General features: G+C 33.7%; 2 protein-coding genes across 2 annotated transcripts; one reads left to right on the top strand and one right to left on the bottom strand.

Annotated features, from left to right (window-relative positions):
- Positions 1-2669: 2669 nt before the first annotated feature.
- Positions 2670-8182, bottom strand: Sec61alpha (SEC61 translocon subunit alpha). The gene is made up of 10 exons (XM_028170277.2): positions 8094-8182; positions 7890-7957; positions 7595-7660; positions 6987-7197; positions 6401-6562; positions 5869-5964; positions 5609-5775; positions 5189-5329; positions 4271-4519; positions 2670-3213 (listed from the first exon to the last, which is right to left on the bottom strand). The coding sequence occupies exons 1-10, from the start codon at positions 8098-8100 to the stop codon at positions 2950-2952; spliced, it is 1431 nt and encodes a 476-aa protein (XP_028026078.1). The 5' UTR covers positions 8101-8182; the 3' UTR covers positions 2670-2949.
- Positions 8183-10321: 2139 nt separating this feature from the next.
- Positions 10322-15998, top strand: Tsr1 (Tsr1 ribosome assembly factor). Its single transcript, XM_028169683.2, has 9 exons — positions 10322-10880; positions 10949-11219; positions 11305-12043; positions 12177-12686; positions 12795-13061; positions 13762-13851; positions 14058-14165; positions 14555-14675; positions 15826-15998. Exons 1-9 carry the CDS (start codon positions 10784-10786, stop codon positions 15972-15974), a joined length of 2352 nt encoding a protein of 783 aa, XP_028025484.2. The 5' UTR covers positions 10322-10783; the 3' UTR covers positions 15975-15998.
- Positions 15999-16102: the final 104 nt, after the last annotated feature.

The following is a 16102-nucleotide window of genomic DNA, read 5'->3' as shown; positions in this document are numbered from 1 at the left end:
CATAATCATATTATTGTATCAGTACGATATATGTTAAATTCTACTAATTTAGGGACGTTATATTTTCAGTAAAGTTATATAGACTCAAAGGGTATGCCGTTGAGTCTATATAACTTTCTTCATAAGGTCGAAATGAATTTAGTTTTGATTTGTATTTTTAAATCACTAGCCGACGTCCGTTATAATCTCGTGCTTTAGATTAAATTTCAACAATTCATCTTACTAAACAACATTTAGGTACATTAATACATTAAAATAATTACCAATAAAATCGTAGTCCCTGATTTTTCATTCCAATTTACAGTGTACACAGGTAAATGAATTTACGTAATTTTAGTACTGTTTTACCAACGAAAAGTAAAAAGCAAATACGAGCCATAAAACTATTAAGTAGGTAAATTAAAGTACCTATTGAACGTAACGCCGCGCCATTAGGAATTGATAAACGAAAGATAGTTTTCCACCTATCGTAGGAAACCTAGATTTCCCCAGGAACAAGGAATCAAATAGCAAGAAAACATTTCGTTCAAGGTAAACAATGCAACACGAATTTGCACTTTTTTAAATTCCAGCAGATAAGTTTAAATAAGTAGTTGTTGAAGTACTATAGATACACGTTTCCTTTTGGATTTTTGTATTGTGATATTTTTACTGTTTTTGTTATAATAGCCGGCAAACTTCTTGAGCATTTGTTGACGTAGTGGGGGTAAGTTTGCGCATGGTACACTCACGTGCAAAAATATAATTTACTCTGCGTCATAATGCAATTAAATTATTAAAATCAACATATGTATTTATTTATATATTTATTAGAACATCAACAAAAAATATAGATTAATAATTGTAATAATTTAATCTTGGGGTAAAATAGATATTCCTTCTATTAAGTCAAAACTAGAGCTGTTGCCAGGTCTTCGTTCAGTTGAAGCGAAGCTGGTATTTGTAATTTTTTTTTCGTTATCATAATCTTGACCATTATCATCATCACTGTTTTCATCACCCGAGTCGCCATCATCGTGTTAAGTCGACATAGGGCTCATCGGTGTAGTTTACGACTCGGTCGGTTCGATCTTCTTTTTTGTCTATAATTAATTATTTTTTGAAGATATTCGGTTCGTAGTAATGGAATGTTACTTTTTTAAATTACCAGTTTCCGATTATTTTCTGTTTTTTTTTTCCATCTGAAGCCTAGCTCTTTCATAATTCGTCGTAAACTTCATTCCGAGCCATTAAAATGTATATCTTCTTTAAAATTTTCGAAGCCTTTTTATTACAGATTGAACGAAACTATCCATTCCGGTAACTTTCTTCTTCCCTGATCTTTTCTTACCCGGAGTCCCAAGCACGATGAGCAAGCCAAAGCCTTTAGCTTCGTTAATAATGCACCTAACAGTACTCACTGATGTTTTTGTTGCTTCCGAAGTCTGTTTTACTTTTTCCATAATATCATTCTTCCCCTGTTTTATAATGAAGCAATATACGTCGTACACAATTTTTCTACCCTTTCTTTTGAATACTCCACCAGTTTGTCGCGGCATAGTGTATTTTTTATAAAAAATCAACAAACACAACAAATAGCAATGGCAACAAAGTCAACAAGCAATTATAATAAAATATAACTTAACGATTAATAACGATAGATTTTTCACTGTACGCAAGCGTACTTTACGCAAGGTTCGACTGATCTACCAATAACGCGCTCGATACGATTTCCCCTGCCGTCGCGCCTCACCCTCACCACCAAAGTGATCTAAAATTCGGTTCTGCGCAGCCAAGGTCATTTGCTCACGATGTTTGCCGGTTACTATACTAAGTGAAAGTTGGGGTTCCAATGGAACCGTTTCTTATAAATGTGCCATATAAGTATGTTTTTCAGGCACACAAATCGGTTTAGATTCTTATCTTAATTATGTACTGATACTTTATTTTATCAACTTCAAAAACAATTTGTTGTACAAAATGTTTCTACATTAAAATTTTTTGCTCTGTCATGGCGAAATAAATTTGTAAAATCATAAAATATATATCTTTGCTGAGATCTCATTACAACTTACCTTGGGATATGTAACTTGCATTTGAGAATTTGGTTTCTATTATTTTGTATTAAACATAAATTTTGTTACCATGGTATTTTAGTTGTGAAAGTGAAATGTTTTGTTAAGATTTGGTGGGAAATCATATTTTTTTTCCTTATATTTGAGTGTTTAGTGAGGGGAATAAAGTTATATAACACAACTATTTCGTTTCATTTATTTTAAAGAATATCATAAAAGAAATGAAAAATGCTGCAGCAACGAATCTTCTAATTCCAATCTAACATGTTTATAGTATAATTAGGTATTATTATTCAGACTAATGTTGCCGAGTCATCTTTAAAGCAAAACATTGACTGGCAATAACAAAAATTCAAAACAAAACAACACATGTTCATTCAACACAAATAAAATACATGTGTAGACTAAGTTTGTTAAGACATATTAATATAGTAACAAGTATTGTCTATGATAAAGTTTTATCACTGTAATTTATATAGGTACCATATTACAGTTCTACGATTCAAAAAGTTTACTTCTTTATGCCTATGTATAAGCTATGATAAAATGCTTAATTTAAGTTGGTGGTAAATTTCAAAATACTGAGAGTATAAATATATAGAAACAAAAAACATATTTGTAAAGTATTTTTTATTATAAAGTTCATCTCATATAAATTAGCACATCATCCACGCACGCGCCGCCACGCACACAACACTACGCCGGTAGGAGCGCTGCCTTCAACTCAACAAATATTAAATCTTAAATCTAATTTTTTCGATAAAGTACAACGATGCTTTCACATCCAACACTACCAGATATGAAAACGTACACCTAATGATGTCGATTCAGAGCAGAAACGACAATAAAAACGGAGCTGAACGCAGCGGTCCGACTGCCGCTATCGTTACGAGACTTAGAAGAGCAGTGTGCTCATGCCGCCCATCTCCGCTTGTTCCTTGACAAAGATCTCGAAGTACTGGTAAATGATGGTGACGGCGAGCAGTATCCCAGTTCCGGAGCCGATGGCCCCGAGGAAGTCGGCCAGCACTGACAGAGCCCCGATGCACAGTCCTCCGAACGCGGCCGCCGTCGGGATGTAGCGGTTCAGTTCGTGGATCATGGAGTTGTCGCGGTGACCGCGCATCACCATCTGCTGTTCCTTCAGTTGTTTCGCCACCTAAACGACATTTCGTAATTATTCAAATAGTCATTTTAATGCAGTTTGGCATAAATAAACTAAAAAGTGTCATTTAAAACATATATATAATAATAGGTTGGGGAAAAAGTTTCTTCGCATTTTTTAAGAAAATTCACATTTTTTAATATACTACATTTAATTAAAGTATATACGTACCATTTTGTTCGATAACTTTTTGCCATCTTGTAGGTAGGGACATGATCCCATTGCTATAGAAATTTTGGGGCTTCTGATCAAAATCATATCTGAATTATCTTCTTTAAAATTTAAACTTTTAATGATACCTAAAGCAGTAGATACAAACCGTATAGCCCAAGAGATTGTGTTACAAGTTCATACATACTATAGTGCGAAAAGACTTTTTCCCCAACCTGTTATTATAAATATAATATTTATCGCTTGTGACGATAGCTGCAGCGGTCGTTATTATATTGGTTAGATCTTAGTCTTAAAATTATTGGTTTAAAGACATCTGTTAGCTCTCGTCATTTTTCATTCATTTCATTATTCACACTGAACCTTGAAGCCCGAATCAAATAATCAGAGGTTCCTTGATGTAAAACTATATGTATTAACATTTTCCATTACATAATTACATATAGGTAACTAAAAACTTTAAAATATTTATATTTTTGATGTATCTAAGTCTTACTGTAAATAAGCGAAGTTTGAATTCAGATAATGCAATATCATGAGCAGTATTTGAATTGCTTATAAGTCAGTATTTTTAAACTATTATATAACTTCCAGCTTCCAACTTTTCATAATATTTGTTATAATTAATAAATAATTAGGTAAATAGAGATATTATGTCGTCTTTGATTGTGTACATTATTTTGATTATTCTAATACTATATTAATAAGTTTCAATTAATAGGTAAGAATTTATTTCACATTTTTAAGAATGGGCAGTGTACGAGGTTTGCTGTTATTAGAATATTGATTGCAGTAATTGATAATTTGATAATTTTAAGCAATTGACACAGTCCTATTGATTGCCTAGCAAAGACAGGTCAAGTGACAATTGGGAACTCACATCTTTGGCTGAGGAGCCAGACACATCGATCCAGGTCTTTGAAAAGAAGGCGCAAGAGCCTAGCATGAAGAGCACGTAGAGCAGGGCGTGCACGGGGTCGTGTGCGATGTGTGCGAGGGACTCCGGCGGGGACAGGTAGTAGCACAACCCGCCCACCGGGGCAGCTCGCGCCGGGCCGCCGCCGCCCACGTCAGCCCAAACACCCAAAACGTTCACTAGGAAGTTGCCGCTGAATTTTACTGCCAACATCTATATTAAAAAATAACGGTATTATAATTTCTCTGCATAAAATAACGTTCTTAGTCTCATTAACTGACTCAACACTTATTTGTACTAACTACATTTGATTGAATTGATGTTTTCAATATTTCATTTAAACATTTACCGTAGTTATATAATTTCTTTTGTTTAAATAGGCCCTTCAGACTTTTCTTAATTGTCATGAATTAACTAGAGATTTGGAAAGTATTTTCCCCACAGAAAATGCATGGTTTGCATAGTATAAAGAATGATAGAAATAATTAATATCACATTAATGAATAAATGATTTTTTTCCACATTATTGTAATTGTAATGACTTACAGCCGGACAGGTTATAGTAAGTTATACACTAATTGTAGACAAATAGACAGGAACGAAGTCAAATCCATTGTCATATTTGACATTAAGTTAAATTAAAAATTAATTGAAATGTTGAGAAGAACTTAAATAGACATATTTCAAAAGAACAACATTTACAAGATTTAAAAGTGAAGTGAATAAAAATATAAGTGCTTAAGAATAAAATAAACAAATAAAAGTAAAGAAAATACATTAGTATATCTATTCTAGTAATGGTTTGTGATGACTGCAATATCAAATTTAATATGTTGTGAGTGTTGTAACAACAAATATATTTATGGTATTTCAAATTTTTACCTGTGAGATGACATAAAGATTGGAGACAAGAGCAGACTGCAGAATGATGGGTATATTAGAAGTGTAGAATAGTTTGATTGGGTATGAAGAATACTGTCCACGATAACGAGCAGACTTGATGGGCAAATCTACACGGAAGCCCTGTGTACAATGAAACATATTTTTTTTATTAACTGTAGATATAGCTCTTTAAAAGTTAGATAAAATTATTAATTTCAATCTTAAATTCATAAAATATAGCTTTTTTTTGTATTGGTGATTTGGTATTTGATAAACATTTAATAATTTAAATGTCATTATTAGTTATTTGAAAGGAAAATTTTAACTTTTTTTAAATAATTTTTAAGGACTATTTAATTTATAATATAATTTATCATAAGTTGCCAGCAAATCTAGGTTTTAGAGTCATCAAATTCTCACCTGGAAGTATATCACTATAGCAAAGACAAGAACAGTGGCTAGTAGATTCATCAGGTTGGGTAGATTTTGTCGATAGAAGGCTTCACGGAGAGCTCGCACTTTGTCTGGACGTGTTGCCAACAGATGGAACAATGCTATCACAGCACCCTCGAATTCTGTGCCGCGACCTGTATTTACAAAATTATTATTATTTTCTTATTTCCTTTTTTAAGAGTGGTAAAGGGTAATTTCAATGATATGTATTTAAAATTACAACTTACCAGTGTTAACAGTGGCTGGTGAAAATGCCTTCCATACAATGGTTTCACAGATGTTTGTAGCAATAAACAGAGAGATACCAGAACCCAAGCCATATCCTGAAACATAAATAAATCATAAATTATTTAAATTTACTACCAAAGTAATGCATGTACTAAAATACATTTGATTTTTTTTTAAAAGCTATGAGATTTCAATTCAAATTCGAGTTCTAAGTGAACTTGGTTGGTTGGAACGAATTTGGTTTTTATCATAGTATACTCAATGTATATGCAATAGTGATGAGCTTTGAACTAACTGGATAAACTGACTGTTGATCTGCCAACATACCATAACTGTTTACGAATTTTTATTCGTTCTACCTTCATAAGTTTTTTATTAAATTTGATGCATTTACCTTCCTCATCAGAGTTTATGGTTAGATGAGTGAAGTGGATAAATGACAATGTTAATGATAATGTTAGCAGAAAAATTGTCAACAATTCTCCGGTCTATGGAAGGAAAAAACAAATGAGCAAAGATATTTTTACAAACCTTTCTGGAGCAATTCATCGAGCAACAACACAATAAGACCGGCCACAAACAGTTGTATGATAATGAGGAGGCACACTCCGGCACCAATTTCACTGGGTTCGCCATACATTCCAGTCATTACATAAACAATAGCCTGACCAACAGTAATCACCATACCAAATACTGAAAATACATATTTCGTTATTTATTTAGAATCAAGCCGAAAGTATATGTGTATTCACTTATGATGATTGTTTAAATATATTTCTTTTCCAATATTTAATACTGTTGCTGTAACCAAAGGCTAATAGTAGTAATAGTAATACATAAAACTAAATTTAAAAAATACTTCATTATGCTATATGTAGTTAAATAGTTCTTGCACACACACGAACAAGGATCTGTCAGCTGTTTTTGCTTTAGATGGTGGGAAAATTATTTATTTTTATTCTATCAAATTAACATTTTTGCCAGTTTCAAGACTCGTAAGACCTCATTTAAATAAGTCATTTAAAAATAATAGCTATCAATAGTATGTTTTACTTGAAGCACCAATCAGATCAATATGAATATTTTGTAAATTTGATTATAATGAACCAACACTTACATTTCTGTGCACCATTAAACAAAGCCCTGTCTTTCGGAGTGTCACCAACTTCAATGATTTTAGCACCAGCAAGCAACTGCATGATAAGTCCTGATGTTACAATAGGTGAGATACCAAGCTCCATCAATGTCCCTCTATTTGATGCAAGAATTACACGGATCCAATAGAAGGGATCGGCACTGTCTGATGACATTATACCAAATAAGGGAATCTGAAATTGAACATATTATTGAAATAATACCTAATGAAATACATATCCAATGTTTTAATGCTAAAAATCCTAAAACTTTATCATTTATTGTCACTTAATAGTAATGTACTTAAAAAGTTGTGTATGTGGCATTTTATAGAAGGTCAAAAAGAAATCTGGAAAATATATTGAACAAAGTGGTTTTTTTCTGCTATTTTTATGCCATTTAAGCATTAATTTTATACCTAGTTTTAATCTACTTCTTCTGTAGTCTAATAATGTACTAATGTTTTAAATTGAAAGTTCTGTATAACAATATTTAGGTATAATTTTGATAAACATAACTTAATTAATAATATACTTATATGATGCTTCATAAAATATAGACATATGGTACATATAAGTGCAAATTAATTACCTGGCAGCATACTAAGAAAATAAATAATGTGATTGCTGTCCATAATACTTTCTCTCGGAATTGAATCTGGAAAATAATACATTCATTCAGAAATTGAACACACTATACAAAATGTTGGCACCATTTACAGTTACATTTAGAAGAATAAGGTTAGAAAACTTTCACTCGATAACTTACGTGGAAGATTGGTGAAATGATTGTAAAATACGGAAATTTCGTCTAGCACTGTACTTCAAAGTAAAGGAGATGCTGAGCTAGGGTTCAATCTAACAAAATAGATTAAAGACTAAATTACCTTACGTTCTGGTTTCGCTATTTCTGGCAATATACTGCAGAACGGCTTAATTACTTCCAAAAATTTTACTGCAAATACATCAAACGCAACATTAAAACATAAGTTTAATACACAGTCTAATCCGTAAAATCACGCTAATGATTTTAGGAGTCACAGATTCGAATTCATACACAATATTCAATGAAAACTTTAAACGATACTCACTTCCCATTTTGATTTATTGCGATTTAACTATCCTAACTAAAATATTAACTGATCAATCCGTTAATAACCATTCAACTTTTGTTCATTAATAACACTCCAATAGGACTTTTTCACCGAAAAGAGTCTGCGCAACGCCGCCAACGAGCTGTCCGCAAATGACACGTCCACAATGTCACGTCACGTGACCTGTGATGTTGGCGTGGATAATGTTGACATCCTTACCCCAGACAACATGCTACCAAGTAAAAATATCGTGTGGGAAATTCATTAAGTTGCATACATTCGTCAACATCAAAAATATAAGAAGTACAGTACTAAAAAAAAAGCCATTAAAAAAATATATCAACGTCTAGAACGTGTTTATTCATTGGTATCCCACAAACTCGAGAATTGAAATGAGTTGGTTACACATTATCATTTTATGCCGTCTTTCATATTAATCAACATCATTTCATTTCACTTCATATTATCATTTTTCATGGAAAAAAATTAATAATTATATTATATAAAAGATTAGGCTGTATAGTATGATATATTTGCCTGTTCAGTTGGAAAAATAAAACTACTATTACTGGAACTAAACATAAATTCATTTTTATTTATATACATATTTAGAAACAAATCACGACATTTCCGGTCACCGTCTTCGTCGAACCCGTGGCTTGCGACGAAGGGCTCGACGAGTGATTTAACCCATAGACACAGCGCACTGAGTTTCTCGCCGGATCTTCTGAGTGGGTCGCGTTTCCGATATGGTGGTGGATTCTGCGAAGCACTTCTCTTGCTAGGGCCAGTGATAGCAACACTTCCAGTTTGAGCCCCGTGAGCTCATCTACACTTGAATGAGAAGCTGAAATAGCCTCTCAAGGCTATCAGCATAAGTAAGGAAAAAACGACATTTTGCTGAACGAATCAAATTCCATTTTTCATCAAATTTCGTCCATCCCTTTCTAATAAAACACAATGTTTGAATGGTTCTTTGATACTTTTTATACTTTTAATTACTCTGAATTAATTAAAATAGCCTTTTTACAGTAAAATTTAAGTTCATGGATTAAATATTTTATATTCTGCAGTCCTTGTTCGTATATGAGTAATTCTGACCTGTAGGACAAACTCAATAAAGGGGGAGAACAAAATAAATGGTTTATGCATATGAAACATCTCTAGAAAACTCAGCAAGATTTCAACAACAAGATTCATCACTAACAAATCCATCTTTTTTTTATTGTTTAGATGGGTGGACGAACTCACAGCCTACCTGATATTAAGTGGTTACTGGAGCCCATAGACATCTACAACGTGAATGCGCCACCCACCTTGAGATATAAGTTCTAAGATCTCAGTATAGTTACAACGGCTGCCCCACCCTTCAAACCGAAACGCATTACTGCTTCACGGCAGTAATAGGAAGGGCGGTGGTACCTACCCGTGCGGTCTCACAAAAGGTCCACCAGTAAGTACCACCAGTAATTACGCAAATTATAATTTTGCGGGTTTGATTTTTATTACACGATGTTAATTCTTCACCGTGGAAGTCAATCGTGAACAATTGTTAAGTACGTATTTCATAAGAAAAATTGGTACCCGCCTGCGGGATTCTAACATCGGTGCATCGCTAGATCCGAATGCACCGGACGTCTTATCCTTTAGGCCACGACGACTTCAAAATTCGACATCTTCTGAAACTGCCGTTTTTGAACCAGAAATAGTTTATAGTTCCAGTAATCACGCTATAAAACCCGATCGTGTACAAATGAATAGACAATAACAATAGTTAAATTAAAAAAATATATATGTTTTTTAAACTGGCGGAAAGCAACGTTCAGCAATTTTGTTTCATTTCCCTGCTTAAGAGACTTTTGCTAAAATTATATGATTACCTAATAACTTGTAACCATTAAAAACTGTATAAAGAGGAAGAATTTCTAAACTGAGAAAATGAAATCGCTTAAATAATAATCGTCCTAAAATTAAGTCAAAAGGTCCCTAATTAAACTGAAATGCGCCGCTGTCTAAAACTGTTTTAAATTAATTTAAATATGTAATTCCTTTTCCAGTCATTTTGTTTAAATTTCATGGAAAAGACATGGCTAACCTTTATTACAAAATTAATTATTATTTAAGTTATTTTTCTTTTGCCTTTTCAATGCAGGAAAAGGGAAAAAAACGGATGTAACAGTTTTGTATTATCTATGACCGGTATATTATCTATGACCAGATTGGGACTTTTTGGCGGGAACGCGAGGAGTGAAGTGTGATTTGTTTTATTTTGTCTATTTAATGTTTCTTCAGGTTTACATGTGTTATACACATAATAACGGTGGTTTAATAGCTGTTTAATATCTGTGAAAGTGTATAAAGTTGCTGGACGTAACTTCTTGGTATCCTCCAAAAAGTTCACTGAATAAATCTCAGTAAATGATTACATTACACTTAGATTATATTTCATCCCATATCATCTCATTTCATTTCATTTCATTTCAGTCGATTAATGTCTCAAATTAATCATCTTGATTTCACGCCATATTATCATTTTTCATAAAAATAAGAGACGTGACTTAAAGGTATTAGTTACCAAGTCATAAAGTACCTTATCAAAAAGACTGTCAACATGTGCTTTTTTTATTAGTAAATAAATTCAAATTGAAATTCGCTAGCTTGCATTTAAGTTTTGAAAAATAGTCAAAATGCAACAACCACATCGACCCGGCCATTTCAAGCAGAGCAATAAAACTCACAAATCACGCCATCGCTCAAAACGAGGCATCGCCGCTGCTGTAAAAGGTTAGGATGTTTTCACTAAACCTATAAAATCGCTATTATAACTTTATTTACCTAAAGCTGTGTTTCAGGAAAAGTCAACTTGAAAGAAATTGTTCGACGTAATCGTCGTGAGCTTAGAAAAGACGATCGCCGTCATCAGGCTTCACAAATTCGCAAAAATAAAAGGGAAGAGGTTCTAGCTGCGAAACGTGCTTTAGGAGGCACTAGGAATCCGCCGTTTCTAGTTTGTGTCGTTCCGCTTAATGCGCAACTCGATGTAGGATCGGCACTCGCCATTCTGAAGACCTGTTCTGATGGGGCTGTCGTAAACGAGTCTGAAAACGGAATTGTACACATCGGGTATGTTTATGTTTGTACTATGAACATAAAGCTAGACCTCAAAATTGACAGTAATTTTGCTGAAAATAATTATTTATCATTCTAGGTTGCCAAATTTCAAACAGCGGTTTTCGTTTATTTGTCCTGAAGTAGGTGACGACTTTGCACTTCTTGATGTTTTAAAAATAGCTGACACTGCCCTCTATGTAAGCTCAGCTTTAGAGGAACCAGTTGATGAATGGGGAGAAAAAGTTTTAGCACTCTCTATGGCCCAAGGAATGCCTACCCCTGTAGTAGTAGCAATGGATATAGAGGGAGTCCATCCAAAGAAACGCACTACAGAAAAACAGAATGTTCAGAAATTGGTCTCAAAATGGCTTCCAGAAGAAAAGGTAATGCAATTAGATAAAAAATCAGATGGTTTGAACTTGTTAAGGAAAATAGGAAATCAGAAACGTAACATAATACATCATAGAGAGAAAAGACCCTATATGCTGGCTGAGGAAGTTGAATATGTACCGGATTTAGAAGGTAACAGTGGTACTTTAAGAGTATCAGGGTATTTACGAGGAATGGCACTTAATGTCAATGGACTTGTTCATATTACTGGACTTGGTGACTTTCAAATGACTAGAATAGAGGGTTTTGAGGACCCCCACCCATTTCATTTGGGGAAAGAAAATACTAATGATGATGGTATGTATGCTGAAGTCACAAAAATGTCAGTTCTCACAGTAGCTGATCCTGCGAAGCAAGAGAGTCTTCAATCAGAGAATATGCCAGACCCTATGGATGCAGAGCAGACCTGGCCAACTGAAGAAGAAATTGAACAAGCTAATTTAGAGGTAATGTAAAAATAATTGTAAAAATATTGTCAAGTATATTTTGCTGGAGAGTAGTACATCTTGATTCAAAACATAAAGCGTTGATGTATGTAATACAAATAAATAATTACAAAATTGTCTAAACTGTTTACAGACACAAAAGAAAAAAATCAAGAAAGTACCCAAAGGTTGGTCTGAGTACCAAGCTGCTTGGATTGTCGAATCTGATGCCGAGGAAGATGGTGATGAGTCTGATAGTGGAGATGAAAAAGAAAACGATGAGTTTATGTCTTGTGAAGATGATAATTCTGATCCAGAGGACGATAAACAGTTCAATGATATTGAATCTGTTACCGAATCAGAGGTTGGACCCACAGATGAGAAGTATGATGCCACAATAGACACTCAGGAAGAACATGAGATGTTGCAGAAGTTAGCAGCTGCAAAAGAAGATCAGCAATTCCCTGATGAAGTTGATACCCCGCAAGATATCCCAGCTAGAGAGCGTTTTATGAGATACAGAGGACTAGAGTCTTTCAGGACATCAGCATGGGATGTAAAGGAAAATTTGCCTCAGGATTATTCTAGAATATTTCAGTTTGAAAACTATGAGCGCACCAGGAAGAGGGTTTTTAAGGAACTCGAAGACAGTTTAGTTAATATGGTAAGTAGAGTATAGAAAACATTTTTTTTCAATATTCATGTTGTGTTCGTTAACAGTTTAATTTATGTATGGTATTGATTTAATACAAAACCAAACATTTTATTACAGTATGGCTTTTATATAAGAATACATGTAAAAGGTGTTCATCAAGATTTATGGAAAGCCTTTAGTACAGCAAATCCGAATGCTCCATTGGCTGTTTTCGGACTTTTACCACACGAACACAAAATGTCTCTGATGAATGTAGTATTAAAACGCACTGGTGCCTGCAATGAACCTATCAAGAGCAAGGAAAGACTTATATTCCAAGTTGGTTATAGAAGGTTCATTGTGAATCCTATATTCAGTCAGCACACCAATGGCAGTAAGCATAAGGTGAGCTTTATTAAAATGTAATGTACAGTAATATATCTGGCAAACAAGTGTTAAACAGGCCTATTCGCTCCTTAAACATGTGTATAAAGCAGGGGCTCCCAAACTTATTTTGTCTACTGCCCAATTTGAGAATAAATTATGTTTTAACCCATAGAGACGCAGCCCACTGAGTTTCTCGTTGGATCTTCTCAGTGGGTCGCAATTCCGATCTGGTGGTAGATTCCTAGAAGCACTGCTCTTGATAGGGCTAGTGTTAGCAAATTCTCTCAGGTTGACCCCGTGAGCTCACCTACCTACCTACCTACGTAGCTGGAATAGCCTCTTAGGCTACCAGCGAATAGGTGGGGAAAATCAGAATCTACCACCGGATCGGAAACGCGACCCACTGAGAAACTCAGTGAGCTGTGTCTGTGGGTTAATTTTTCTCGCCGGATCATTCGTCACAGGCGACGGTTTCGACGAGAATGGTGACCAGTGCTTGAGGTACTTAAAAGCACCTTTAATGGATCGGGAAGATCCAAAATGTCCACATCATTTTGGATCACTTAAGGAGCAGTTGATTAGCTGGGACAGGTGAAGTTAAGGGGGCTAATCAAATAACTATGCAGACTGAAGCCCTGGCTTCATTAGTATCAATCATTGGTCTAATTGTTTATGTAATTAATAAAATAAGAAAAATAAATATCATATTATGTTGCAGTACGAGAGATTCTTTCAACCAGCATCAACTTGTGTTGCATCTTTCTTTGCACCTATACAGTTCAGTCCATCTACAGTGCTATGCTTTAAGGTTTGTTAATATGTATAATTATTAATATTTAGATATAATTTTTTTTTTTTTTATTGAAATTCATTATGGCCTTTGTTAATATATTAGCACCAGTTTTTTTTCATTGGATCCATTTATATTTTTCACTATTTTCGTCCAAAGATAGTTACAGTCTACTAAATTCACCTTAAATTATATTATTTAATCATATCATATTGTGATTGCAGGAAAAAAAGAACACAAAGCTGCAGCTTGTAGCAACTGGCGTACTACTCTCATGCAGCCCTGATAGATTAGTTATAAAAAGAATTGTACTCTCTGGACATCCGTATAAGGTACTGAATTCAACAGTAATATCAAACGCAGGGCTGTTTTAAATGTCTCATTCACACTATCCGTCCTGATAGGAATGTCGAGGAAATCAAAAAAGCCTCTCAATACTAGAGGCAGCTAACTTGTTTCTCCCGCGGATCTTATAACGTAAGATAGGAGACTTAGAATATATCTCCCATGCCCATTAATGTCACCCGTATTAATGATTATGATGAAGTCTGTGTAACTTCGGGCGTAATGCCTACGATCTTTTTACAATGGGCATTCACGTTCCGCTTGCATAGCAAACGGTAGTACAATATTAATCTTAAAGTATTTTCTATCTGTCTGTGAACCGCCCAAATAAACACCGTAATAATTTGTTCTCTAATAAAATTAATTTGTTTTGCAGGTTCATAAAAAGTCAGCCGTCATAAGATTTATGTTCTTTAACAGAGAAGATATAGTTTACTTCAAGCCCTGTAAACTAAGATCGAAGTATGGGCGTACTGGACACATCAAAGAACCTTTGGGTACGTTTTATATTGTGTATAATTGAAGACATGAGTGGACAAATTATCTTTACTTAAGAACTATTTTTAAGATTTTTGGGTTTTTACATTGAATGGTGTTATGTGCCTATACACCATATTATACCTTAAAACGCCGGGTTTAAAGGGTATTTTTAGAAATTGCATGTGTTGAATGAGTTGTGTACGATAAAAAGTATAAGTAACAAAAGGTTGTTGCCTGTTTTCTCAAAATAAAAAAATTGTATCATATTCCTGTCATCCCCTCATGTCTTCGATTAAAATGTGTAAAAATATACTAGTACGATAGAAGTTGCGTTTATATTGTATAATTGTTGTCCCTTCAAATAACGTATGTTTCACACCATTAGCAGCCATGATGAATATTCAACACGTTCTGGTTTTTTTATATACCTTCTGATATAAGATTATCCCTTCATTGTTCTTATCTAATGGACAACCAGCCTGATGAACTGTGAGGACGGGATTTAATTTCTTCTTAGTGTCAGTAGCTGGGATTAAGATGAATGGTATACTATACAGATAAGACATAAAGCAAGAGGTAGCGCTTCCAGCATTCTGAATTCTCTTCCCACTAAGACGACCAATCCATTCCACTAAAAAAACCACTAACTCGCTCTGGTGGATTCTATTAAAAATATTATTTAAGAACTAAATTACCATCACTATTTATTATAAAATGAACATTTTTTATTAGCAATACAATAAGTAAATATTTTCATATTTATGATAAAATAATAACATCGATTTAAAACCTATTATTAATAATTACTACACACGTTAAAATATTTAAATTTGTAGATTAATTTTAACATTCATGAGAAAAATAACTAAAGTATTTAACTTTTTATGCTGACATGTGATAGTTAAGAAATAATTTTTTTTATATACTGATGACCAACCATGCTACTAACAAAATAAACTTTTTCTAACTACTAAAAACTACTAAACACTACTAAAAACTACTAAAAATAAACTTTTTCTATTGTTCAAAAAAAAAAAAAAACTACTAAATTTAGTGGTAAAACTACTGAGTTGGCAACGCCAGCAAGAGGTATTCCTTACGATCCATAACAGTGCAGTCTTGTGCCATAACAATATTACAAATAATATCATCTTACATTCATTTTAGGTACTCACGGTCACATGAAATGCGTTTTCGACGGGCAACTGAAATCACAAGATACCGTACTATTAAACTTATACAAACGAATCTTCCCGAAATGGTCCTACGAGAACTGTATAGTTACAAGTAAAGACAATGATGTTGTAATGGAGTAAACTAATATATTTATGTACTGTTAATACTTGTTTTATTTTCACCAAGGCTAGAACAATGATTTGTAATTGTAAAAATTCAAGATACAAGATTCACTGTGGTTTAAGAGCTTTTGATATAGCCACATCGC

The sequence above is a fragment of the Bombyx mandarina genome, chromosome 22 (assembly GCF_030267445.1).
Source record: "Bombyx mandarina strain Sakado chromosome 22, ASM3026744v2".
In the NCBI taxonomy this organism is placed as follows: Eukaryota; Metazoa; Arthropoda; class Insecta; order Lepidoptera; family Bombycidae; genus Bombyx; species Bombyx mandarina.
The sequence above is the reverse complement of the archived record's forward strand: the minus strand, read 5'-3'. Positions and strand labels throughout refer to the sequence as shown.

Excerpts from the sequence above, each read along its gene's own strand:
- Sec61alpha (XM_028170277.2), bottom strand. Across the intron at positions 7,198-7,594 it reads TTTTCTTAGTATGCTGCCAG|ATTCCCTTATTTGGTATAAT; the intron begins GTAATTAATTTG and ends GTTCAATTTCAG. Across the intron at positions 3,214-4,270 it reads CTGGCTCCTCAGCCAAAGAT|GTGGCGAAACAACTGAAGGA; the intron begins GTGAGTTCCCAA and ends AATGTCGTTTAG.
- Tsr1 (XM_028169683.2), top strand. The coding sequence starts at position 10,784 with ATGCAACAACCACATCGACCCGGCCATTTCAAGCAGAGCAATAAAACT. Across the intron at positions 10,881-10,948 it reads CATCGCCGCTGCTGTAAAAG|GAAAAGTCAACTTGAAAGAA; the intron begins GTTAGGATGTTT and ends GCTGTGTTTCAG. Across the intron at positions 14,166-14,554 it reads TCTCTGGACATCCGTATAAG|GTTCATAAAAAGTCAGCCGT; the intron begins GTACTGAATTCA and ends TTTGTTTTGCAG.